The sequence below is a fragment of the Cetorhinus maximus genome, chromosome 20, assembly GCF_964194155.1.
Source record: "Cetorhinus maximus chromosome 20, sCetMax3.hap1.1, whole genome shotgun sequence".
NCBI classification, from domain to species: Eukaryota; Metazoa; Chordata; class Chondrichthyes; order Lamniformes; family Cetorhinidae; genus Cetorhinus; species Cetorhinus maximus.
The window spans coordinates 52541402-52568049 of NC_135898.1; the positions used below are offsets into that span (position 1 = coordinate 52541402).

Below are 26648 nucleotides of genomic sequence, written 5' to 3' on the forward strand. Positions count from 1 at the left end.
GGAAAGCAAAGAGTAGGGGTCATGGCTCACAAATAATTTCATTCTCGTTATGCCCCAAATATTTTCTTTGTAATTATTTGGCATAAAACTCTTGAAAGTCATGGACTTTTGCTATCCCTGACATTGAGTATTATTATTTTATGTCAAAATGAGTGCAATCCTTGGTACGATTTGAAGCTATGATCCCATGAACAAAGACCATTGCAACTATTTTTCTTGGCTATTAACTGTCAATTGTTAACTAAGAGGCAATTGCTGCTGCTTTTCAGCTTTATTCCAAATTGTCCCCCACTTACTGTTCCTCCCATTGAGGCTCCAAGGCAGGAAAAAGTGCACCATGGGACTTTGGAGCAGGTCCCAAGATGGAGTCTCCTCTCCACAGCCGCTATTACTATTTCATATGTTGCGACTCTCAAATTTTGTCCCATGACTCAACTGGGGGTTGCGACCCACAGTTTGGGAAGCCCTGCTATAGGCTATTAGATTGGGCATAAAATCACCCATCCTAAGTTATAAATGATTGGCTAAAGCATTATCTATTACTATAGGCCGTTACTATATATTCCAATATTCCATCAAACTGGATCCCAAGATGATCTAATGAAGACAGATCTCCATATTACATTTCACCACTTTGGTGTTCCAAAAGCACGACAGCAGTTAAATAATGCAACTTCCTCTTGTTAATGCTTCAAAGTATGCATTCTCTAATCATGCAAAATTGGACAAATTGGAAGAAAAAATACTTAACCTCAATTACCTGTACTGTATATTTGTGTAGCTCATCTAGAACAAATTCAACTTCCTTAGATGTAGTAAGAGATGCAAGATTTCCACTAAGATTGTAGCAATAAAGTTTAGCATTATCATAGTTTTCTCGACTTGCATTGATCCGGAGGCAGACATCCCCAACATGGCTCCAGCCTTCTCCGCAAAGATGAGCTGGAATTGTAGCAACAAACCCAGTTTTCAGACCTCTTTCAAGATCTTGAAACACAAAGAGCGTTTGGTGAAATGGTACAAAGAAGCTATGCATTTTATGGACATTCCAAGCAACCTACATTGCCAAGCAATCACATTCACGGATCACTGTCTGCCATCTGCCATTCATAATTATCCTAGCGGCTGTTTACAGTATGCCAACTGGAAAATGGAAATAAGTTAGAAGGTCCAATTTTTAAAAAAAATTTAACTATTTTATAGCCATTTTTTTTCTCTGCGCAAAAATAACATTTTAGCTTTCCATTTAGCCAATCACTTTCTCCTTAAATAATTATTTTAAACAAACTTCAAAGTTGCCTTCTATATAATTTCCCCTCTGTCACAACACAAATAGTCATTAATATAAGCTCCTGAAAAATCTGCCAAAGCAATTAGATGAGATTAGAAGCTTTGAGTTTAAAATAAATTAAATTTGCACCTGTTTTATTCAAGGCATCCACATTTTATTCTTCTGTGGGAAATTTGCTCTAATTTTAACATTTTCTAAGGGTAATCTAATATTTTAACCATTTTAATAAAGGCCATTTATCTTTTCTCAATGTTTTGAATTTAAAAATTATAAGTTAAAAAAAAGTTTGCCGTGTCTTTAACACACTTCATTTTTCTCCAGAAAGGTAAGTTCAAATTGTGAATGATCATACGAGAAAAAGTGTAGAAGGATCTAAATCTAAGGCAGGAAGAGCGAATAAAATCATCAAATCAGATCCCAAAAACGGAACTTGGTTAATACAAGCAACAAGCAGAAACTAAGTCTCTCTCTTCTCCATTTTCTTAAATGTCTTAAGAGTGATGTATTTGGTAACCATATTACTTTACTTGTTGCAATGAAGATGACAACAAAACTACTACTTAACTATTGGAAACATTTTTAAGGAACTTGCAATGACCATTTTATACTTAATAATTTGAAACAATTACCAGAATCAGTTGTTTAGTAGACGGTAACAACATTAAAAGCTATAATTTACTGGAACATCTCAAGCACAGGATAGTCTATGACAGCCATTCATATTTAAGTGTGCACTTTGGCTTGTTCAGATTTTTACCTGGTAAAGCTTGACACTCTTGGTTCCGCTGATCCCACTGGCAGTTAAGCTTCATTGAACAGGTCTTGCAGCTTGTAAATTTGCTACAAATATGCTCATTCTGCATACGGCATTTGGTACTGTTTGTCACAGACTAGGAGAAGAAATGTTTAAAACTGTCACTGGATATTTTACCACAGTTTAGCGCAACCACTGTACAAAACATTACAGGTAACTCCTTAATATCTAGTACTACTTACTGAAAAGTACATTTTGTTTATATGTAAACACAACTATGCACAACTGGTCCAAATGTCAGAAAAGATTAAATGTCAGATAGAATAGTTTGAAATTTCTTTAAAGTCTTAATTTCAAATCTAATAATTTTGAAGCAGGAGAAACAACAGATCAACCAATTACCGGTAAAAGTGAAATATGGAAAGGATTTATGACAATATATGGTATACATTGGTTGCAGTACTGTAAGAAAGGATACACTGGTAGAACTTATGATGGATGGGATGTTGTATGAAGATTTTGAACCTGCCATGCCACATGTGTGATGGAATACTGGATTGTCCCACAACTTTCAATATTCATTTCTTATTTTCAGCCAAGCTTCCCTTGTTAGAGAGAAAAATTATGGGATGGAAAACTGGGGGAATGGGGTTGTGCACAATGGAGCATAAAAGAAATGAAGTAAATTGCAAGATCTATTGCATTAATAAAGAGTAAGCATGTGTATTTGATAGGATTCAATTCAGCTCAAGCTTTTGAACTTGCTAGCAATTTCAATGGATCAGAATATTGAAACTGCTAAGCTGAAGTCACTACTATAGTTGAAAATTTTCTTCACAATCTTATATTTACCATCAAATTTTGATATTTTGTCAAAAATAATACCTTTAAACAAATGCAGAGGAATATCAAAAATGATGCATATAATGAGAAGTTAGACAAGTGTATGAGGGAGAAGGGTTACAATGGTAGATTTAGATGAGAAAAGATGGGAGGAGGCTCAAGTGGAGCATAAACACCATCACCGACTGGTTAGGCCAAATGGCCTGTTTCTGAACTGTATATCCTATGTATGTAATCCTATCCTATGTAAAGACAAAGCCTATGTGAATTTGAACCTAAATTTGAACTTCTCATCCAATGTAATTACCCCAATTTTTCTTTAACTGTTACAATATACACCGTTTTCCATAGAAGTTTACAGAAGAACCCCTTTCATCCAATCATGTTTATCAGCTTTTTGCAAGCACAATCTCTAACTTATCTCACTGTTCCAGTCTTTCCATCACTTGGCAACTTCAGCTGCTTCAAATATTTGTCTAATTTACCCTTAAAAGATGCAATGTCACAACTGCAAGTCTTTGGTAAGTATTTTATACCCTGAACAATTTTCTGCATAAAATAAATCTCTTCTAAACTATCTGCTCATTCTCTGTTTAGAATGTACAGTCATAGCTTCTGGTCACTTGCAAGTTATTAGGGGTGAGGAAATGTCCAATTCAACAGAACATAAGGTTGAATGTCTTTACAGAAACTCTTGACACACATCGGAGAATGTCTTACTTTAACGGATTAACTTCATGCAATTTATCCTACTACCCAGCCAAACAATTGCTTAATGAATACCCTAAACATAATCTCTCTCTTCTAATACCCTAATGGTTTTGTGGGCAACACTGAACACAGTTTAATTAAAATTCCAGTGATCAATTTGCCTCTATCTAAGACCCTTCACTATGCCTGTGATTGCAGGGGATGATTTATTAAAGGATTCAACAACTTCTGAATTCACAAAAAAAGCCAGTTTGATACTTCAGTGCAGTATTGAGGGAGTACTACACTGTTGAAGTACCGTCTTTCTAATGAGACATTAAACTGAGGCCCCTCTGGCAGATGTAAAAGATACATGGCACTATTTCAAAGAAGAACAGGGCAATTATCCCAGATATCCTGGGCAATATTCAATCTAAATCAACATCACAAAACAGGTTATTTGGTCATTATCACATTGACGTTTGTGGGAATTTGCAGTGCGTAAAATAAGCTGCCGCATTTCTCGTATTACAATAGTGACTTCAATGCAAAGCTACTTCATTGGCTGTCAAATGCTTTGAGACATTTGGTGGCTGTGAAACGCATTACATAAATGCAAATCCATCTTTCTTTTCTTTCAAACAAGGGACATGTAAACTGTTTTTACCATTCATAAACTGGCAACCCATAAACACCATTACACAAATATACACACACTCAAATTCCTCCACCGCATCAAAAATAATTGTAATGCACTGTTTTAATGAGTTTGGAAGAACATGCTTTTCAAACATGCCAAACTTCAAAAAGCTCACATTCATAGGCCACAAAAGATCACACTCAGCGCAAGTATTTGTTTTCATATTCTGTATTCAAGTCAAGAAGTGGATTTGGTTTCAACAAACATTCACAGCTTAAATCTAAAACAGTTAGATGAAGCTTAAAGCATCCTTCACATATCGCAGCAATACACCTATCCCGAGTTCCTTCACTATTGTTAATAGAGTAACCTTGCCATGGAATGGGCAGGTTGTCTTATGAGGAATAACTGGACAGGCTAAACTTGTATCTTCTGGAGTTTAGGAGAGTAAGAGGTGACTTGATTGACATATAAGATCCTGAGGGGACTTGACAGGGTGATTGTGAAAAGGATGTTTCCTCTTGTGGGAGAACCTAGGACTTGGGGGTCGGGATTTTCCTTGTCCGTTGGCATCGAGCATGTTCGGTGGCAAGAGTGGACAGTGTGGCAAGGGGGCCAAAAATTGATTTCACGACATCGTGAAACCGGTTTACAATCGTCCACTCAGCCTGTCGGTGGCAGGCCATGTTCCCCGCCATCAGACATCGGGAACCTCATTGTCATACATTAGCAGCCCGCCAGACTCATCCTCCCCCGCTGGATCATCTGCCCACGTTGGCAGGAAAACACGCTGGTGCAGAACACACCTTAACAACTGTGTCGTGCAGAAGTCGGGACTTACCGCCAGGGCCTTACTCACATCGCAGGCATCCGAGGAGCAGAAGATGCTGGAGCCCGACAGCAAAGGGATCCTGGGAAAATGTCCATGACATGCTGGGTGGATTCTCATGGACACTGCTCTGCCCACGGAAATTGGAAAGTCACGGCAGATGCTCACAACGGATGACGGTCGAGGGGGTGGGAGAGGAAGGGCTAGGATTGACTGGGAGAGGAAGAGGTGTCAGGGGGCAGGGGGCTGAGGTGGTGGGGGGGAATGAAGGTGTTGGGTGGGGAGAGGTTGGAAGGGAATGAAAGTATCGGGGGGCTGAGGTTAGGGGGAGGAAAGTGAAGTTGTTGGGGAGGGTGAGGTTGAGAAGGGGGAATGAATGCTGGGGGAGGAGGTGAGGCTGGGAGAAGAGGTGAGGCTGGGGGAAGGACTAAGGGAGGCAGTGTAATAGTAAGGGGTGTCTGAAGGGGTCAGGAAGGGAGGGGTCAAGGGGTCCAGGGTTGGGGAAAGGGTCCGGGGGCCAGGGGTGAGAATAACCAAAGGCAGAGTGAGGCGGTAGGGTGGGAGAGTGAGGGTTTGACAGTAGCGGTAGAAGGGACAACAAGGGTGGTTGGTGGGGACTCGCAGGCAGACACGGATCCTGGGGGTGGGAAGGTGGGGGTTGGGGAGCTAAATGCGGACAGGGGTGGGATTTTCGGGAAGCAAGGGAACATGCACATTAACCTGGGCATCCCCGAAGGAAAAGGGTTGTGGCTGGTAGGTCATGGAGGGGAGGTGGAAAGTGATGCTGTGGGTCAACTATGATGGGGGGGCGGAGAAGAGAGAAAGGAAATGGGTGACTAGGAGAGCTCACGATAAACCGAATCCAGACCATGCTGTCCAAATCGAAAATTAAACGACAGTCGTGGTGGGCAACATCAAGTCATGGGAGTGTGATGATTGGATGGGTGGAGTTGCAAGTCAGCTCAAATGGACAACTGAATTCAAACCCCAGCAGGCAGCATTCAAAATGCTCAGAACATTGAGGAGAGTATGATACGTGAAGGATCCGCGTGCATGAGAGAGTGCTTGCATCAGGCTCCAAAAGGCCCTGCCACACACACACTTCACCCTCTAGAATCACTTGCTGGCCAGCTGCTCCCTCTGCGGTGACAGAGGACGAGGTTGAGAGCTCATAGGCAAAGGGAACTTGGAGGGAGAGGACAGCCTCTGAGATTACTGAGTGGATGGCCCAGGGGTGTCCTGCTGCTGCTCCTCCTCCCTTCGGGTGCCCGGGGGCTCTGGCTTGACTCCTTGAGAGGAAGAAGCACCTGGAGGGGTGTCGAGGTGCCCAGTTTCCCTCTCGCATTGCCACTGCAGGAACTCACTCATAGCTCCCATGATGGAGTGCAAGTCTGCACACATCTCCGCGTTCTGCTGGACCAGGGTCTCCATGGTGTCTGCCATCCTTCCCATGGAAACGTCCATACATGCACATGTGGGCACCATTTCATCAGAGAACAGGCAGATGCACTTCTCCAACCCACAAGCCACTCTGCTGAGGGCTTCGAACAGCTCTGCATGATGTTCCCACGCCTTCTGCTGGCTCGCCAGGATGAGTTGGAAGGCCAAATCCAGAGTTTCATCATCTGACTTGGACCTCAGATGCCTGATCTCCAGCAGTCCTCCGAGTGCCGGGGAGCTCGCACAAACATGCCTCCTGCTGCTACGGACATGTGTCCGCATGGTGACCACCAGATTGTGAACCCGAGCCTGCTCTAGATCTAGGTTCCACCGAGGTGTGTGTCTCTGCGCTAGTGCAGGGTGTGGTTAAGCACCATTAGAGGTCCTCCAGGCTGCTTATTTCCAGCTCTTCAACGAAAGAGGTGTCCTCTTGGCTGTAGATGAGGACCTGGATGGAGCTGAGGGACTGGCTGGCAGAGGATGTCAGTTGCTTGGCAGAGCTCCCTGTGAAGTGAAGTGGAGATAAGTAGTGCCTGGCAGCAGAGTCAAAAGCAGGAGAGAAAGCATTCACATTTGCGTCAAGAGAGGGATGATGTGGTGCAGGATCATTACAAGGGTGTTTGCCACCGACTTCACCGTCATCACAGACATGGTCCATGTCCTCACCAGTCAGTCACTCCTCAAAGTGAGTGAGAGGGCTAATGTGGGCCATTCCTTCCCTGGTCTGGGACCTCTCCCTGCTGATGTGACCAGACTTCTCCTGCATGAAAACTGATAGAGGGAGTATGAGCAGCACACATGGCACTGCGTGGAATGGTTGTGTGGTGGGCGGACAGGATAAGGGATGTGAGCTTGAGAAGGTATGAGCCCGATGGTGATGTGAGGGTACGTGTGAGAGTTAATGGTGTTGTCCCTTGAGGTATGAGATCCCTGTGGATGTGTGATGGGTTTGAGAGTGTGCGAGTTGAGAGTGATGAGAAGAGTGAATTACCTTGGCGGAATAGATGAGGCTATTGATCCTGTAGCAGCACTGGGTGGCTGTCCGCTTTTGCAGGGCATTGGCACTGGCCACCGCTGCCACCACCTTCACGCCGGATTAATGAGGTTGCTGCCTATCTTGCAGCCAGAGTGGGGGAAGAGGACATCGCAGCGAGCCTCCACTGCGCCCAAAAGGCGCTCGAGGGACATGTCATTAAACCCGAGAGCTGAAATCTTTTTGCCTTTCAGGGCCATGTCTTCTTTGCAGCAGTCATGAGCTGGAAGCACTGACAGGTGTGCGTGCAGCTGGACTATAAATATGGCGCCCGGCGTGCTGAAGTGGTGAGATGATGGTGTGGTGGGTGAATGAGAGCCCACCCGCCATGGAAACAGCGTGTTTCCCGGGAATGCATAATTAATGTGGTAGGTTTGGGACAATATGGCATGAAAAGGCGCCACTGTGGCCGGTGGGTAATACGTCATATTGCCCACCTACTACCGCACTTAAGTGTAAATCTGGGATGATTCCGCCCGGGGTCACTGTTTCAAAATAAGGGGTCACCCATTTAGGACAGAGAAAAGGACATTTTTTTTCTCTCAGAGGCTTCTGAGACTTTGGAATTCTCTTCCTCAAAAGGTGGTTGAGGCAGAGTCCTAGAATATATTTAAGGCAGAGGTAGATAGATTTTTGATAAGCAAGGGGATGAAAGGTTATCGGGAGTAGGCAGGAATGTGAGGTCAAAATCAGGTCAGCCATGATCTTAGTGAATGGCAGAGCAGGCTTGAGGGGCCTACTCCTGCTCTTAATTCGTGTATTTCAAACATCTATTGCTGTAGCCTTTCTGAACAAAGTTTCAAATTTTCTCCTTTAAACTCACATCCTGAATTAAGACAGTGTTATCTTGTCTACTTAGGAGCACAGAGAGGCTTTCATTATAATACAGTAAACTGAACATGAAAGCAAATGCATTGCGCTATGAAGTTCCTACTTTCCCCCAATAACCCAAATTACATTGTCAAATAAACATTTGGGAGGGCAACGTAAAGGTAACCATTAAACTTTATGAAACTAAATACAATAAATCCTGTAAAATAATCATAAATCAACTACACAAGTAATTAAATACACACCTGTCTTTGCCATTTAAGTGGCTGCTGCACACAAAGTATCATGCTGTCACTGTATGTGAAGTATTAATTTTTTTTCAAATGGTTTAATTTGCATAACTTGCTATCAGGGAGGAATTTCAAAGATGTTTAGTTAATAACTGTATTGTACCATTGATCCCATCAGACATCAATGCAACAGATACATACAGACAATCTCACTCCTGAAAGGATAGATGATCTGATAAACAATTTTCTAGTTTAATCGAAACAGAAAATGCTGGAAATTCTCAGCAGGTCAGGCAGCATCACTGGGGAGAGATCTTTGATACCTCATCAATAGTGGGAAAAGTAAGAAATCTAATAGATTTTAAGGGAGAAGTTGAGAAAAGGAACAAAAAGGAAGGTCTGTAACCGGGTGTAACAGTGTATTTCCTTTAAAATGAAAGGAGGCAATTCACCCTAAACTATATGAAAGAATCATTATAACACAGCAACCAGTTAGACCAGTACCTGTATAAAGTGAAGCAGTGCAGGCAAGCTCCTGCAGTATGCTATGCCCAAGGACAATGAAGCCTTGCAGGATGAGATTACCCATCAATGGTTATCTCACACATTTGCTTCAGGGATACTCTGGATTGTAGTATAAGGGCTCTGGCACATAGTGGGTTAATGTGGGATTGAGTACAGTACCACCCACAGTGATGTAAGAGAACACATGTCCCGCACCTAGGATCAGTCTCGTATTGGACAGAGCCGTGCATACAAGCATGCGGACAGCTCCAAGCTTGAACTTTGACTGTACATACGTGCATAGCTCTTGTAGTTAAGAAATACAGACAGTCAAACTACTTAAGACCTACCGGATAGTATCTAACACCCGACAACATGGCAGCAGCGAATGGAAAAACCCAGAACCTCGCAAAAATTGCAGAGAGAAACCAAAATCATGCAAAGCTAAAGAAAAACTCGATGAAGCATTCTGACCTGAAGAAAAGCTCGAGAAGCAGACAGGCAGAGGAAAATATCCAGGGAGAAGCTCCGAAGAAAAGCTGGGACGCTGAAGGCAGAAATATAAAACTCCTCACAACAGCAGAAGATTCCAGGGGCAGTCTTGGAAATCCAGCTTCAATTCCAGAGTGTAGAGTCAGCAAACCGAGCACAAGTGAGCTAAAACTTTTAAATTCCAGGATAAAGCAAGTCCTGAGGAATTTTTTAATAGTTCTGTGGTCAGAAATTGCCATTTAAAAACTCTGTCTGAAAAACCAGATTCCCAAGCTGGCGCCAAGATGAAAAAAAACAAATTTATAAATTAATTTGGAAGAATCACGACTAAAGAATCAGCTTTAAAGACAAGCAACGGCCAGAGTTCAACGCTTTTATGACTCTAAAACATAGCGCTGAAACGGACAAATCTGCAGCTAGTCAATTCAAGCAGCCATTGTTTAAAATTTTTTCATGACTGAATGCAAGCGCCATTGCAGCGGGAGCTCGCCAAAACCACAAGCATGGATAAATGCTTGGTCTTCAAATGAATGGTGGTGCCATTTTGGATTTCAGCAACTTCTTAAAACTGAACCAAAATTTTTTTAACCATGGATCAGAAATCCATTCTTCCAGGTCAATTTGGATTTACCCAAGGCCCAGATCAATCACATAATTTAAGACTTTGTAGAAAAAGATTCGTTAGATACAGGATTGCTTCAGCTCTGGGTAAAAAGACAGAAGTTGAACAGGTTAGCACGCTACTTAACTCAGTAGGCCCGATAGCGGATGACATTATTGCTAGACAAGGAATCAACGAATTGTGCTAAATGAGCAGAAGTACTAAAGTCATTTGATGTTTATCTTAATCTAAGAAGCAACAAAATCCTCAAAAGGGCTAAATTTAATAAGCATGTCCAACAGCCAGAAGAGCCTGTCGACTCATTTGTTAATGATCTTTACAGGATGGCTGAAGCCTACAAATACAAAGACCTAAAATCTGAACTTATCAAGGATAGAATAGTTGGAGTAGCAGATGATGCACACTCAGGCAAGGAAGGTCTACCCCTCGAGAAAGCTATCCAGGTTGTTAGGCAATCTGAACTCTTTATGCAGCACAGCCCTATTTTAAGGAGAGAAAGTAAACTATGGTACAAAGGAAACTCCACAGTCCAGTTAAGTAAGCAGCACAGAAACAGGGACACTCCAGGCCAAAGGAAACAATGCCCTAACAGACCATTAGAGCGACCATGCTAGTGTTGTAGAGCAAAGCGCTCCCACAGGCAAGATCAATGTCCTGCAATTTCAGCCCAATGCTTTCAACGTAACAGAATTGGACACTCCGGCAAACTGTGTAAGGCCAAAACATCTAAACGCACAGAAGGCCCAAAGATGATTCATGAGGTCAAGACTGCACATCAAGTGGACATACAGCCATGCTTCTTGGGTGAACTTAAAGTTCTTGGATTTTCATTTTGGAATGTGGACACTTCAGTTACCGGCCATCTCTCAAACTAAGTTGGACACGGGAGCTAGTGTTACGATCCTCTCAGGCAGAGAACCATGGATGGTGATCCAACGGCTGATGCCACCCTCGACACACCTATACAGAGCAGGAGACATAAAGCTCCTGGTGAAAGGCACCCTATAATCAGTACTGGGATACAAAGATAAATGTATCTGAGACACCCTGTTTGTGGTCCCCAACCAGGACTGTCTGTTCACTACAAAGCCATTAAGCCTATGTCGAACTTAACCTTCTACAAAAAACTGACAAGGTCAACCAAAGGGCTTGGCTCCAAGTATAAAAGGGAGTTCCCAAAGCTCTTTGCAGGGCTGGGGCAACTGGAAAACACATACAAGATCACACTGAGGGAGGATGCTAAACCCATGTGCCTACTCATGCCATGAAAGATTCCCCACCCACTCATGAAACAAGTGTAGCAGCAGCTGGACAAGATGAAAAACATGGGAGTCATTTTTTTGTATTATTCATTCATGGGATGTGGGCTTTGCTGACTGGGCCAGCATTTATTGCCTATCCCTACCTGCCCTTGAGAAGATGGTGGTGAGCTGCCTTTTGAACCGCTGCAGTTTATGTGGTGTAGGTACACCAGTGTACAATGCTGTTAGGGGGGTAAGTTTCGGGATTTTTACCTAGCGACAGTGAAGGAATGGTGCTATATTTCCAAGTCAGAGTGGGGAGTGGCTTGGAGGGGAGCTTCCAGGTGGTGGTGTTCCCATGTATCTGCTGCCCTGTCCTTCTCGATGGCAGTAGTCGTGGGTTTGGAAGGTGCTGTCTAAGGAGTCCTGGTGAATTCCTATAGTGCATCTTGTAGACGATATACACTGCTGCTACTGTGCATCGTGGTGGAGGAAGTGACAGCCACACAGCCAATGACATGGTGTTCCAAAAACAGAACAGGTCCATCTGTATTTGTGTTGACCTGACACTGCTCAATAAAGCCATAGCCACAGAAGTATATCCTACATCCTCAATGGATGAAAGCCTGACTAAACTCTCGAAGAGCATGGTATTTTCAATGCTGGAAGCCAGCAGCAGCTTTTGACAATTTTCCCTTGAAGAGTCCAGGGTGCTGACCACATTTATTACCCACTTCAGCAAATTCTGCTTTAACCGCCTGCTGTTTCGAATCACTTCAGCGCCAGACATATTTCAACGTACGATGCTGGCCATTTTGTAGGGCCAACAGGGGATCATTTGCCACATCAGCAATGTATTGGCTCATGGTACAATGGTAGAGGAACATGACAGAGACTGAAAGCAGTTTTAGAGTGCCTGCAGGAAACAGGACGAACACTGAATGAGAAATCTGAGTTCTGCAAAACAACAATGCCACATCATCAGCAATAAAGGCATCACAGCAAACCCACAGAAAACTAAAGATATTAGTGAGTTCCCAATCCCATCCTCAATTCCAGACCTCCAGTGATTCTTGGGGACGGTGAACCAGCTAGCAAAATCTTTACCAAATTTGACACAAGTCACAGAACATTTGAGCCACCTGCTTAAGACAGACCAGGCATGGTGCTGGGATTCACATCAAAGCAAGCATTCACTTGCATCAAGGCAATGCTGCACTCCTCTGGCCTACTACGACCTATCTCTGCCCACCACCGTAGCAGCAGGTGCTTTGTCCACAAGCCTTAGAGCAGTTCAATTCCAGAAACAACTGGATGGAAGTTGCCGACCAGAGGGCTACTGGACATAGAAGCAAGAGACGTTGTCATAGAAAAGGAAGCCCTTGCAGTCACGTGGGTATGCGAATAGTTTTCAGGCCAGATCATCGGCCTCAAAGTCACAATCAAAACAGACCAAAAGCCACTAGTCTCATTACTGGGTGAGAAAGAACAAAGATTCCTCCCAGAATCCAGAGGTTCTGCCTAAGTCTCATGAGGCTCACCTAAGAGTCAGTATACGTCCAAAGTAAAAACGCAAACAATGGAAAACACACTTTCCAGGGCCACAGTTGGCTTTCCGACAAAATAAGACATCAGTCTCATCGAACAGCTGGAAGCGTACTCCCAATTGACAAGGAGGCACCTGCCAGCCACCACAAGTAAACTCCAAGAGGCTTGCCAGGAACAAATGCGTGATGAGGAGTGTGCCCGCATCCACCATCACTGCCAACAAGAGTGGCTACAACAGAGACCAAGCGGTGGCACCAAGTAAGCCTTATTCGAACAACAAAAATACTTTATGGACACAGACGATCTCCGGTCTACGATGAGTGGCTGGTCATCCCAGTTTTCCTTTGGCAGGAGATCCTACAAAAAATAAAATAAAATACACCAGGGCCACCTGAGCATCACCAAGCGCAGGGCACTGGCCCAATCTGCTGTCTGGTGGCCAGTCTTTTCCAGGGTGATTGAGGACATTATAGCAAACTGTCAGGTTTGTGTGCTGTACAAGCAGGACCAAAGAGAGCCCCTCATCCCCACACAGTTCCCTACCAGGCAATGGGAGAGGCTGGGCATCAATCTATTTGTTTTCACCAGCAAATCATTCCTTAAAGTGGTGAGTTATTTTTTCCAGATGGGTTGAGGCGAAGCAAGTATATATGATTACCCACAGAGGCAGTAATTAAGGCACTGAAAGAGATCTTCGCAAGCCATGTCATCCTGGATGAAATTGAGTCCGATAACAATTTTCAAATGAGTACTTCATGCACTTCACCACCACATCTGGCTTCTACCACTGTACCAGCTCCCCGAGATACCCAAAGTCAAATGGAAAGGCCGAAAGAGGGTCTGCACTGTAAAAACCCTCCTTAAAAAAAGGAGGACTTTCCACAGCACTGCTAACCTACCGGTTACAATGCAGCCTGGTCCCATCAGAATTCCTGATGGGCAGGAAACTCCGCACTCAACTTCCAATCCTGCCGAAAAATTAATACCAGGGTTGGTAACCTAGGATTACCAGGTCATCCAAGCAAAAGAGCAGTCCCATAGGTAGAAGCAGGCTTCCACCTACAACAAAAGGTATCGCGCCAGACACTTGCCACAACAACGAAAGGACGACAAGGTCTCGATTAAAGACTTTGAGCGAGAATGTACTATAATCAGGAGGGACAATGATCAACCTTGGTCCTACCTGGTTGGCGCCCCAGAGGGTACATTCAGGAGAAAGAGAACGCCCCTTCCCACAGTACAGTGGAGAGAAATTGAGGAAGATAACCAGATGCCAGTACAACATCAAAATCAACAGAATTTACCTGCAACGACAGAGCCTACCACTCCTCAGACAATAGTGTGAATGAGATATAGAGGGATTATAAGGCTCCCCGATCGCCTGAATCTATAAACTCAGAGACTTGAAGGGAGGGGAGATGCAGCATTAATAACGATGTAACTACATCGAATAAACTAGAATAACCTGAAATACATTGGATAAATACTTGGGGGGGGCGGGGGGTGGTGGGAGGTGGTGGTGGAGTGTAGTCTAAGGATCTCCTAGTACATAAGGGTTAACATGGTACTGAGTACAATACCATCCACAGTGGTGTAAGAGTACACATGATCTGCACCTAGGGGTCAGTCTAGTGTAGGACAGAGCAGTGTGCACAAACAAGCATAAAGAAAGCTACACACTCAAACTCTTTACTGCATATATCTACATAGCAGTTGTAGTTAAGAAATATATCCAGTAAATCAACTTAAAGCTACAAAGACTTCATTAAGACCAACCAAAGAGAATCCCTATAACCCTAGAACACCCTGTAACGTAGCTGACTTCACAACTGAATTAAACTGCTCAGCTTATAACCACGAAAAGCCAAAACTACTTTGCAGCAAATGAAAACTGCAATTTAATTGGATGAAAAACCCTTAAACATAATTAAAAGATTCAACAGTGCTGATTCAAAACTGTTTATGCAGACCATTATTATGATAGGTGATACAACTTTTACTTCAACTCACCATAGTGCAGTTGCTTCCAGCAGAAATACACATCTTATCCTCACACCACTTACACCCATTTGTATTGGCAGTGCAGCTGCCACAGTCTGTATATTTGAAACATCTGTCATCTGTAGCCACTGCAATATAAATGAGTGGAGAAATTAATAACTTCTAAAAAGGAAATGCATAACAAAAGGCTTTAATCCAGGCACAGAAGCCGTTCTTGCTGGAATGTCAATGGCAGGTTCTCTCTTCAGATGGTGCACCATGTTACAAAAACAGGCTAACAACTGACAAATCTGCAGTCAGCAATATCATTGCTACTCATTTGACAATTGTTTGCAACAACTTCACCAAGCATCTCGTCCTCATTTTCTAAAATTACTTAAGAGTTATTGATCCTGGTTTTCCAGGACAGTCTTACAGTAAACATTATTGTAAAGTTCTGAAGAGTCATCTGGACTCGAAACGTTAATTCTGTCATTCTCTCCACAGATGCTGTCAGACCTGCTGAGTTTTTCCAGCAATTTTTGTTTTTATTTCAGATTTCCAGCATCCGTAGTATTTTGCTTTTATATTATTGTAAAGTCGAATGGTTTCAATGTATAGGAAATTAGAGAACAAAAAATAAAGCTACAAAAGAACTCCTACTGGATGTGTATATGTATGTAAGCATGTTTATTCCAAACCCACTCACTTACAATGCACTTTAAGATCTGCAACACTGGTCCTTTTTTTAAATTCATTAACGGGATATGAGCATTGCTGGCAAAGCCAGCATTTATGGGCAAGGGTATGGGGAAAAAGCAGGAGAATGGCACTAAGTCTTGATGCTCATTTGGAGAGCTGGTGCAGAGACGATGGGCCATCTGTGCCATAATAATTGTGTGATTCTGTGATTTATTGCCCATCCCAAACTGTCTGAGAAGGTGATCATGAGCATCTTCTTGACAACTAAGTGGTTTTCTAGGTCATTTTAGAGTGTACTTAAGAGTCAACCACGTTGCTGGGGGTCTGGAGTCTCAGGCCAGGTAAGGACAGCAAATTTCCTTCTCTAAGCGACATAAGAACACCAGATGGACTTTTAGACGATCTGATGGTTATGTGCTCACCATTGCAGATAGTAACTTTTTATTCCAGAATAATTTAGTTCACTGAATTTAAATTTCCTAGTTCCCATGGTGGGATTTGAACTATCTCCAGATCATTGACTAGGCATCAGGTTCTAAATGCTGGGGAAGAAATGCTTAGTTAAGATAAACTGCATGTCAGTAAGCAAATGGCTCTTTTCATAATAAAGCACTGATGGCAATTGTCCTATATCTAGAACTGCAATACCAAATGAGTCACTTATTCACCATTCGTAAAACTACATTCATTCTTTCATGTTCTTACTGTCCTCCATTACAACCAGATTAAACCTCTTCCCTTCCCTTTGCTTTTTCTATTCTCAAATAAACAAGTACTGTAGCATTGTGTTGTGTTACTGGACTTGCAATCAAGCATCCATCCCTACTAAGTCTGGCCTATGTGTGACTCAAAGCAATATGCTTGAATCTTAACTGCTCTCTGAAATGGCCTAGCAAGCCAATAAGTTGCATCAAACCACTATGAAAATAGCTAAGAAGGATAAAACCAGACTGACCATCCAGCATTGAACTAGGCACAGAGGATACAAAGGCACATCCAGCCCATTCAACCCTGCAAAGTGCTCCTCAATCATTTCACACCTGGGAATTTACTACAGGAATCCTAAGGGCAGTATCCAATAGGCCCAGCCATCTTCAGCTAATACAATGACTTACCCCTTGATGATTACAAGGCATTCAATTCCATTTACAACTCCTCAAATAATGAAGTAGTCAGTGTCCGCATGCAGTAAGATCTGGACAACATTCAGGCTTGGGCTGATAAATGGCAAATAACATTCATGGCACACAAGTGCATGGCAATGACCATCTCTAGCGAGAGAGAATCTAGCCATTTCCCCTTGACATTGAAAGGCATTACCATGGTTTGAGTCCCTCGACCAACATCATGGAGTCTAGTTACAAAGGTAGGTCAGAAACTGGGCATTCTGTAGCAGGTTACTCACCTCCCTGTTCCCAATAGATTGTCCACCATCTACAAGGCACAAGTAAGGAATGTGATGGAATACTCTCCACTTACCTGGACAAGTGTAGCTCTAACAAGAAGCTCAACACCATCCAGGACAAATCAACACACTTAATTTGCACCCAACTGACTAATTTAAACATTCATTCCTTCTACCTCTGGCACACAATTGTTGCAGTGTGTACCATCTACAAAATGCAGGACACCAACTCGCCAAGGTTGTTTCAACAGCGCTTTCCAAACCTAAGACCTCTACCATGTAAAATGAAGAAGTGCAGAAAGTATATGGGAACACCTCCACCTGTAACCTCTAAGTTTCCCAAGTCACACACCACCCTGACTTCAAAATGTATTGTTACTCCTCACAATTTGCTTTCCAACCTATCTTTGTAGCATCACCAAATTTGGCTACAATACAGTCGGCCCCTTCATCCAAGTCATTAATATAGATTGTAAATAGTCAAGGCTCCAGCAAGATCCCTGTGCCACTCCACTAGTTAGAGTTTGCCAACCTGAAAATGACTCATTTATCATGACTCTTGTCAATTAGTCAATCCTCTATCCACACTAATATATTACCCGCAACACCACCTTGTGCAGTAAACTTTCATGTGGCACCTGATCAAATGCCTTTTGGAAATTCAAATATAGTACATCCACTGGCTTCCCTTTATCCACCCTGCTTGTTATATCATCAAAGCACTCTAATAAATGTGCCATACATGATTTTCCTTTCATAAAATCATGTTGACTCTGCTTGATTGTATTAAGATTTTGTAAATGTCCTGCTACTACTTCCTTACTAATGGATTCTAGCATTTTCCCATGACAGATGTTATCCTAACTGGAGTATAGTTTCCTGCTTTCTGTCTCCATCCTTTCCTGAATAAAGGTGTTACATTTATGGTTTTCCAATCCACTAGCACTTTTCAAAAATCTAGGGAATTCTGGAAGATAACAAAGGCATCCTCTATCTCTGCAGCCACTTCCTTTAAGACCCACAGGTGCAGGCCATCAAGTTCAAGGGACTTGTCAGCCTTTAATCTCATTAGTTATCCAAGTACTTTTTCTCTAATGATCGTGATTTTAAGTTCCTCTCCCCTTGTTTTTAACTATTCTTGGGATGCTTTTTGTGTCTTCTACCATGAAGACAGACACAAAATGCTTGTTCAATGTCTCTGGCATTCCTTGTTTCCCATTATTAACTACTCACTCTCTTCCTCCAAGGGATGAACATTTAATTTAGCCACTCTCATCCTTTTTATATACTTGCAGAAGCTCATACTGTCTGTTCTTATATTTCTTGCTAGTTTCTCCCTTTTTTTAAAAAAAAGGGATCGTTTGCTGGTTTCCAAAATTTTCCCCGTCTTTTCCTACCACTAATCTTCACAGAATCATATGCCCTTTCTTAAATTTGATACAATCCTTAACTTCTTTTATTACGGATCGTGGTCCGTCTCATAGCCTTGCTTTCTTAATGGACCATATCTCTATATATTTCTTCATCGCCACTGCTTATCTACTGTCTTACCTTTTAACTTTTTTCCCCGTCCACTGTAGCCAACTCTGTCTTCATACCTTTGTAACTGTCTTTATTTAAGCTTAAGCAGACTTGATAGGCCGAATAGCCTAATTCTGCTACTACACCGTATGGTCTTTTTTTAAAAAACTTGTTTCATATCCAAGATTCTCACCCTCAAACTGAATATGAAATTCAGCATGTTATTATCACTCTTCCCTAGAAGGTCCTTTACTATGAGATCATTAATTATTCCTACTTCATTACACATTATCAGGTCTAAAATAGCCTGTTCCCTGGTTGGTTTCACAATATATATTGTTCCATGAAGTTCTCCCAAATGCATTCTATTCTCATGGCTACCTTTGCCAATTTGATTTGTCCAATCCACATGAAGATTAAAATTGCCCATGATTGTTGCAGTACCTTTCTTACAAGCCCCCATTATTTCTTGGTTTATATTCTGTCCTACAGTGTAGCTACTGTAATGGGACTTATAAACTACTCCTACCAGTAACTTCTTTCCCTTGCTATCTCTACCCAAACGATTCTACATCTTGATCTTCAAAGCCAACATAATTTCTATTACTATACTGATCTCATCCTTTATTAAAAGAGCTACCCTGCCTCCTTTCCTTTCTTCCTACCCTTCTGAAATGTCAAATACCCTTGAATAATCAGTTCCCAGCTATGATCACTTTCCAACCATGCATCTCCAATGGTTATATCATACCCATTTATTTCTATTTGTGCTATCAATTCATCCATCTTGTATCAATGCTGTATGCATTCAGATAAAGAGAAAACAATTCTGTCTTTTTACCATTTCCCCACTGACTGTGAAACTATTTGCTGTTGCAGTCTTATGCTCATATTCTGTCCCTTCCTGTCACATTGTGGTTATCATTACCTGCATTACTACTCTGCACTACTGACTTGTCCTTTCTCTTTAACTTTACAAATCTGACTTCAAATGAGCCTTCCCTCTCTACAGGCCTAGTTATACGATTCACCAGAACAATGATCCTAGCATGGTTCAGGTGAAGCCATCCCAATGGAAGAGCTCCCTCTTTCTCCAGTACTAGTGCCAGTGCCCCATGAATCAAAACCCATTTCTCCCACAGTAATCTTTGAGCCATCCATTCAACTTTCTGATCTTATTTACCCGATGCCAATTTGCTTGTGGCTCAGGTAGTAATCCAAAGGTTATGACCTTTGTAGTTATGCTTTTTAATTTAGCCCCCAACTGTTCATATTCCAATAGCAGAATCTCTTCCTTAGTCCTAGCTATGTTGCTGGCACCCATGTGGACCAGGGTACAACTGGATCCTTCTACTCCAACTCCAAGTTCCTCTCCAACCCCAAGGAGGTGTACTTAACTCGGGCATCAGGCAGGCAACACAGCCTTTGAGACTCTCATTCTTGGCTGCAGAGAACAGTATCTATTTCCCAACCATATAGTCTAAAATTACCACAACATTCCTTTTTACTCCAACTTAAGTGATTCCTTTTTACTCCAACTTAAGTGGTGCTCTGTACCAAGGTTCTGTCGTCAGTTTGCTCATCCCAGCTGCCATCCCTGCTCTTATCCACACAGGCTGAAAAAACATCAAATCTGATGGTCAAGTGCAAGGGCTGAGGCTCCTCCAGTGCTACCTCCTGTATTCCCATACCTGCCTCATTTGACCGAGGGGTATGAATGCCCCTGCAGCAAAGGGCAAAACTTAATGCCACCCCCCACCCCCACCCCCAATCCCAAGTTTGGAGGTGGGTGTGCCATATGATCAGGCAGGAGGACGCGGGGTGGAGATCCCACTACCTTCCCATTTCTCTCTGATTAAGTGAGGGTGGCCTTTCTGCCTCGAGTCCAATTAAGTGACCATTTAAGGGCCTCATCCGACCATCAATTAGCAGTGAGCATGGGGCTCGACATCAGGTGAGGCCACCCATTTGCCTGTAGCTCCTAGCAGGGGTTCCCCCTTTAAAGGCACTCTGTGCCCCAGCGAGGGACCAGCATTGGAAAGGAGGAACCCACAGGAAGTTTCATTCGTGCCCTTGCTGTGAATTCCCCTCCTACCACTTGGCTGACATCCTCTTTCCCTGGGACCCCATTCCACTGACCCAATGCCGATCCTTTGGGTACTTACAGGTGCAGTAAAGGCACCTTTTCCAGAGGTGCTAACCTCTGATTGGCCGGCAGATATTGCGGGTGGGATTTCTGTCCAACTGTGACCTTACTGCAGCAGGAGGTCCAACACTGTCCACTTAAATGCCTGATTTCCTCAGAATAGTGTCGGCCTCCTGTGGAAAGGTGATGCAGAGCTCCCATTGGCTCTCCAACTGATGGGTGGGACCCAGCTACCACCAGTAAATTCCATCAAAAATGTCAAACTAACTTTCTCCTTCCCTGATGCATTGCACTGTGAGAAGCTCGGACTCCAACTTATCAACTCCGCCAAAGTTCCTCGAACTGAAGACATTTAATGCAGATGGGGTTGTGGATCACACACCACAGCTGCAACAAACCACCTGCCCTACCATCTTTATTGCATTTTTTTTAATCATTAGGGTTTCAAGTTTTAAAATATCACTCAATGATTATTTGTAGTTATCATAAGTAGTATAACTAGTGTGCACCATCTACAAGGTGCACTGCAGAAACTTACCAAGGCTCCTTAGAAAGCACTTTCCAAACCCACAGCCACTACTATCTCCAAGGACAAGGGCAGCAAACATATGGGAATACCACAACTTGGAAGTTCCCCTCCAAGCCACTCACCATCCTGACTTGGAAATATATCACCCTTCCTTCACTGTCGCTGGGTCAAGATCCTGGAACTCCCTCCATAAAGCACTGTGGGTGTAGCAACAGAGCAGCAGCAGTTCAAGAAGGTAGCTCACCACCATCTTCTCAAGGATAATTAGGGATGGGCATAAATGCTGGCCTAGCCAGTGATACCCATATCCCATAAATTAATAAATAAAACTGAAGCTATAAATTTAATACAGTACTCTCATCCTGCTGTTGCCCCAGTTAGAGAAAGAAAAATGTAAAACTCATCAACCAATTACCGATCTGTTCACCTCAGCTCTTAAGTCTCAATGTCTCGTGTTCCTTCACTTGGACCACTGCTCATCTCGTAAAAGACATCTCTTCCCTCACTCTGACAAATTCCCTCACTCACCAAATTCCGCAAGTTCATTGAGTATTCTTTCCATCAGTACTCCATCAAGCTAGCCTCCATGCTACTTAGTTACAAGGGGCTGATATATAATAAATGAATGCACCATTAATAGCATCAATTCTTGAGAGCCCAGGACCATATTCAAGGTACCCGCAGTTAAGTGCCAAAAGGCAACTCGAAAGCTTAGATACTATAGGAACTGTTCAGGTATTCAAATATCTATTTGCAGAGATCATTGCATCACTGGCCAATGCCTAGACCAGTACAAGGGTAACTTGGCTTCTTCTCAAAGGTTTTTGCCTGAAGTACTTTTTAAAGGGCATAGATTAAGTCTCCATAAAATCAAAAATGCTTGGGGTATTCAGTTCGCTGGTCAACAGTGAGACGGCATTTCTAGTCTGCTCTGTGAATAGAAAAAGGGTACTTCTTTAAAAATAAAACTGCACGCGCTTTTATAGCAGCTGGTCACATTGATAAATCTCAATGCATCACACAATGAATTATTTCTGAAATGCAGTGCTTATGTTACTGGTATAAAATTGATACCAACTGAAGAACCAGTGGGAGCTTCCATAAGTTTCACACTCGGGTCAGAGCTCATAATGGTTCCGAACTACTCTGTGGAGATGGTGCACTATAGGGAAGCCTATTAGGTCAGGGTGGACATCAATGTAATCCACAAAGACCATAGCTGGATTAAGTGTCTGCAGATCAAGGAGCTTTGGCACAGAGTTGATAAGTTGGAGGCCAAGCTTCAGACACTGCGAAGCATCAAGGAAGGAGAAAATTAGTTTGACATTTTCAATGGAATTTACTGGCGGTGAGGCGAATCCCACCCACCAGTTGGAGAACTGATTTTGTAATCAGGTCAGAGCTCATAATTATTACAATCATATCTCTTTAAACTGGATATTTATTTTTGAAAATATGGAAGGACATTGCAGTATTTGGGCATTTGGAGGCTTCCCAAGAGTTATTTTTAAACGGGTCATAAGTTCACCTTGGAACTGTCAACAAGCAGGCCTCTTCCAAGCAATCACCTGAGCTATATGGTACTTGAGAAGGGGTTGTTTGTTTTTTTTGAACTGCAAAGAGCTTTAAATGATGAAATGCTGGAAAACAAAAAAGGCAATCACATGGCAGAGGAAAATTTTACATTTGAACCTGTGGTTTTGCTTTCAGTCTTGTTGGGGAAAGATTGATAACAGAAGGCTACTCTGACTAGCTCACTCGCTCCCCCTCTCTGCTGTGTGAAACCGTGTCCGGTTCTCGACCTGTAGTCCTCATCAGAGGGTGGTTTGTCTGCATAATTTTGGACTTGCTAGCTGAGGCAGGAAGAATTGGTTGCAGCTATAGTCTCCTCCACGCTGAAGCATCGTTGGTGAACTTCCCAACATCTACTGGTACCAGTGGCACATCTTCACCCGAGGGAAGACCGAAGCATCGAACCTCCGTGAGCTTTTTCTTTCTTTCTAACAGAGTTTATTTGTCTTTCTGCCCGACTCTGCAGAGATTATCTGCGTTTTTCTTATTTGTCTGTGTGTGTGTGCGCCAGGGAAGTTTAAAAGGGTTAGTTAGTTACACTTCCAGATTACAATCATGTGTCTACCAGTTCTCGAAACTTATTTAAAAGAAGTTTTGTTTAATAATAAATTAATCACTCGAGTTTTTTGAAAGAAGCCTGGTCTCTTTTCTTCTGGGTACTAGAAGTATAGGTACACAATTTGCCATTTTGTTGAGAAAATTAAACATTTAAATTAATGGTACAGTTTGCAGAGTAGTGGGGCTTGATAATTCGCGCACTTCTCCCATCCGGGTCATAGCATAATGGTCTCAAAGTACTCTTAGAGATCGTGCACTATAAGACAGCCTATTGGGTCAGGTTAGCCAGGGCTGAACATTAACTTGTGCTTCAGCAAGCACTGAAGCTCATGCCCAGGTTAACCTATAAACCTTGAGTAATTGTGGCCATATTTCATTTATACCCAGGATGTATAGCTATTTACTCATTATTTTCCCCTATCACCTATCTTATGCCTCTGATCACCTTCCGCCCCCACACCCAATAATTTTCCATCATACATCCTATCTCTACCACGGTTTCAAATATACTTCTGATCTCAACTTAACAGTGAGTGAGTGCAAGATTGTGACAAATACCATCAAGTCCAATAGATTTTAAATAGCTGGTCACAAAGTAGATATGTCTTAATTTTCCATTTTGCATAGCTAGGCTGTAGGTCCTCTCACCTGGCATCACTGAAATATATATTGTCCCACATCAATGAATTCTCAGCAATCTGACAAACCCCTAGTGGAAGATGTAATTCCTGAGAAATGTTAATGAAACCACAGTCAACATAAGGGGCAATTATCCTCCTTTATAGGTGTATAATTGCATCTGGCACTACTTTTCCAATGCTGTGCATAACACAGAAGATATCGAATACCAAGGTGGAAGTAAGTGTCCCGATGTCCTACCAGTTAACTTTGTCTGCACCAGTATCAAATTCCAGAGGACATGGATTCAAGAGTCCATTTTACTTCTCAGTAACTGTGAGACTATACTTGGAGCCTTCATGCTGTTGCCAGGAACTTCAAGGTAAATAATGTACTGTTTGTGGTACAGGTACTGGATTCCATATCAACTACTGAGCCAAAACAAATGTTATCAAGAAGATTCTGAGTGTACCAGATCAATGTAAAAGGTGTGTAGCCAATCATATTCTCCCCGTGTAGAGGTGTATCATTCAGCCTAATCTTTTAAATTAGATGGCAAGAGCGGTGCTTGGAAAAAATAAAAGTTCCATTGTTAGAGAAATTCTACTGCTTTTTCAAGTGCCCAAGAGCCCGAGTTATTATTTACACTAATGGAAACTGATGCAACATCCATTCTCTGGAGCGTTAAGGCAGGAAGAGTGAATGGCACTTCCATGATTGTTCAACAAAGTCAACCAGTAGCATAGCAACCACCAGTGGAACAGCATGATCAGCAGTCCATGAAAGAGTCTACAATCTGCTCAGTAACTACTCCAACTATAAAAAATTAAGTAAAATTTACAGGCTTTATTAAGAAGTTGTGGGGGGGGGTGGTGGTGACAGAGTAAAATAATTCAGAAGACAGCTGAAAAGATCAAAGATATCTATCTTAAATGAAATTATCGTCTTTAAAAGGTGCTTAATTTTCTAACAATATTACCTTAAGGTTTGTACTTTCACATGTGCATTAATCACCCCAGCAAAGGTATGGATTTCACTTTGTTACGCTACATTCTAACTGAAGCATACATCTAATTCAGAAGACGATGTCAGACTTTTACCGGCTTTGAGAACAGGTTTCATGCTGTGAAGTATCATTCTCCTTCTCCCACACAGCTGATTTTGATTTCCTATTTTTTATTGTTCAAGGCTTGTGGATTAATTCATACTAAACCCTGAACAGCACAAAACTTATACACTAGTGCTAAAATTATTTTTTCCAGAAAATTAGAACCATACATATAATTTGAAAGTATTTGTCAGTGATTAGAAATCTGCAAAAGTAAATCAATATTTAGAAATTATGAGATATGAATGTATGAAATAGGAGCACAAGTAGGCTATTCGGCCCCTCAAACCTGCTCTGCCATTCAAGATGATCATGGCTGGTCTGCTTGTGTTTCGAATTCCACATTCCCTTCTACCTTCGATAACCTTTGATTCTATCTAACCCTGCCTTAAAAATATTCAATGGCCCCACCTCCACCACCGTCTGAGGCAGAGTGTGCCAAAGTTTCACAACCCTCAGAAAAAAATTCTCATCTGTCCTAAAAGGGTGGCTCCTAATTTTGAAACAGTGCCCTTAGTTCTGGACTCACCCACAACAGGAAACATCCTTTCCACATCCACCTTGTCAAGACCATTCAGGATCTTATATACTTCAATCAAGTCACCCCTCACTCTTCTGAACTCCAGTGGAAACAAGCCCAGTCTGTCTGTCCAACCTTTCCTCGGAAGACAACCTGCTCATTCCAGGTATCAATCTAGTAAACCTCCTCGGAACCCCTCCAACACATCAACAACATTCCTTAAATAACGAGACCAAAACTGCATGCACTGTTTGAGATGTGGTCTCACAAATGCACTGTATAACTGAAGCAGAACATCCTTACTTTTATGTTCAATTCCTCTTGTAATAAAGGATAACATTCCATTTGCCTTCTTGATTACTTGCTGTACCTGCATACTAACTTTTTGTGGCTCATGCACGAGAACAATTAGATCCCTCTGCACCTCAGAATTCTGCTATTGCTCTCTGTTTAAGTAATACTCTGCTTTTTCATTCTCCTTGCCAAAGTGAACTTCACATTTTCCCACATTATACTCCGTCTGCCAGATTTTTGCCCTCTCACTCAATCTATCTATATCCGCCCACAACCTCATGTTCTCTTCAGAAAACACTTTCCTACCTATCTTTGAGTCTTCTGCAAATTTAGGTACCATGCCTTCGTTCCCCTCATCAAAGTCATTGATATAAATTGTAAAAAATCGAGGCCAAAGCACAGACCCCTGAGGGACTCCACTCATTACATTCTGCAAATCAGTAAAAGACCCATTTATGCATACTCTCTGTTTTTTGCCAGCCATCCAATCTTCTATCCATGCTAATATGTTACCCCCTACACCATGAGCTTTTATTTTCCTTAATAACCTTCGGTGTGGCACCTTATCAAGTGCCTTCTGGAAATTAAAGTACAGTATGTCTACTGGCTCCCCTTTATCTACTGCAGATGTTACACCTTCGAAGAACTCCAATAAATTGGTTAAACATGATTTTCCTATCACAAAATCATACTGACTCTTTTCGATT

General features: G+C 42.4%; 1 protein-coding gene across 9 annotated transcripts in view; it reads right to left on the reverse strand.

Annotated features, from left to right (window-relative positions):
• atrnl1b (attractin-like 1b) overlaps positions 1 to 26648 on the reverse strand; it is a 1047255-nt gene that overhangs the window by 811352 nt on the left and 209255 nt on the right. For 8 of the 9 annotated variants that reach the window (XR_013579731.1, XM_078564670.1, XM_078564669.1 and 5 more), the window contains exons 13-15: positions 14999 to 15117; positions 2049 to 2181; positions 761 to 987 (exon numbers count right to left, since the gene is read on the reverse strand). Coding sequence is in view for 8 of the 9 variants with exons in the window: in XM_078564670.1 (XP_078420796.1) it covers positions 761 to 987; positions 2049 to 2181; positions 14999 to 15117 (479 nt within the window). In the remaining variant the exon portion in view is untranslated. The remainder of the gene's footprint in view (positions 1 to 760; positions 988 to 2048; positions 2182 to 14998; positions 15118 to 26648) is intronic. The other variant, XM_078564667.1, reaches the window with a different exon arrangement.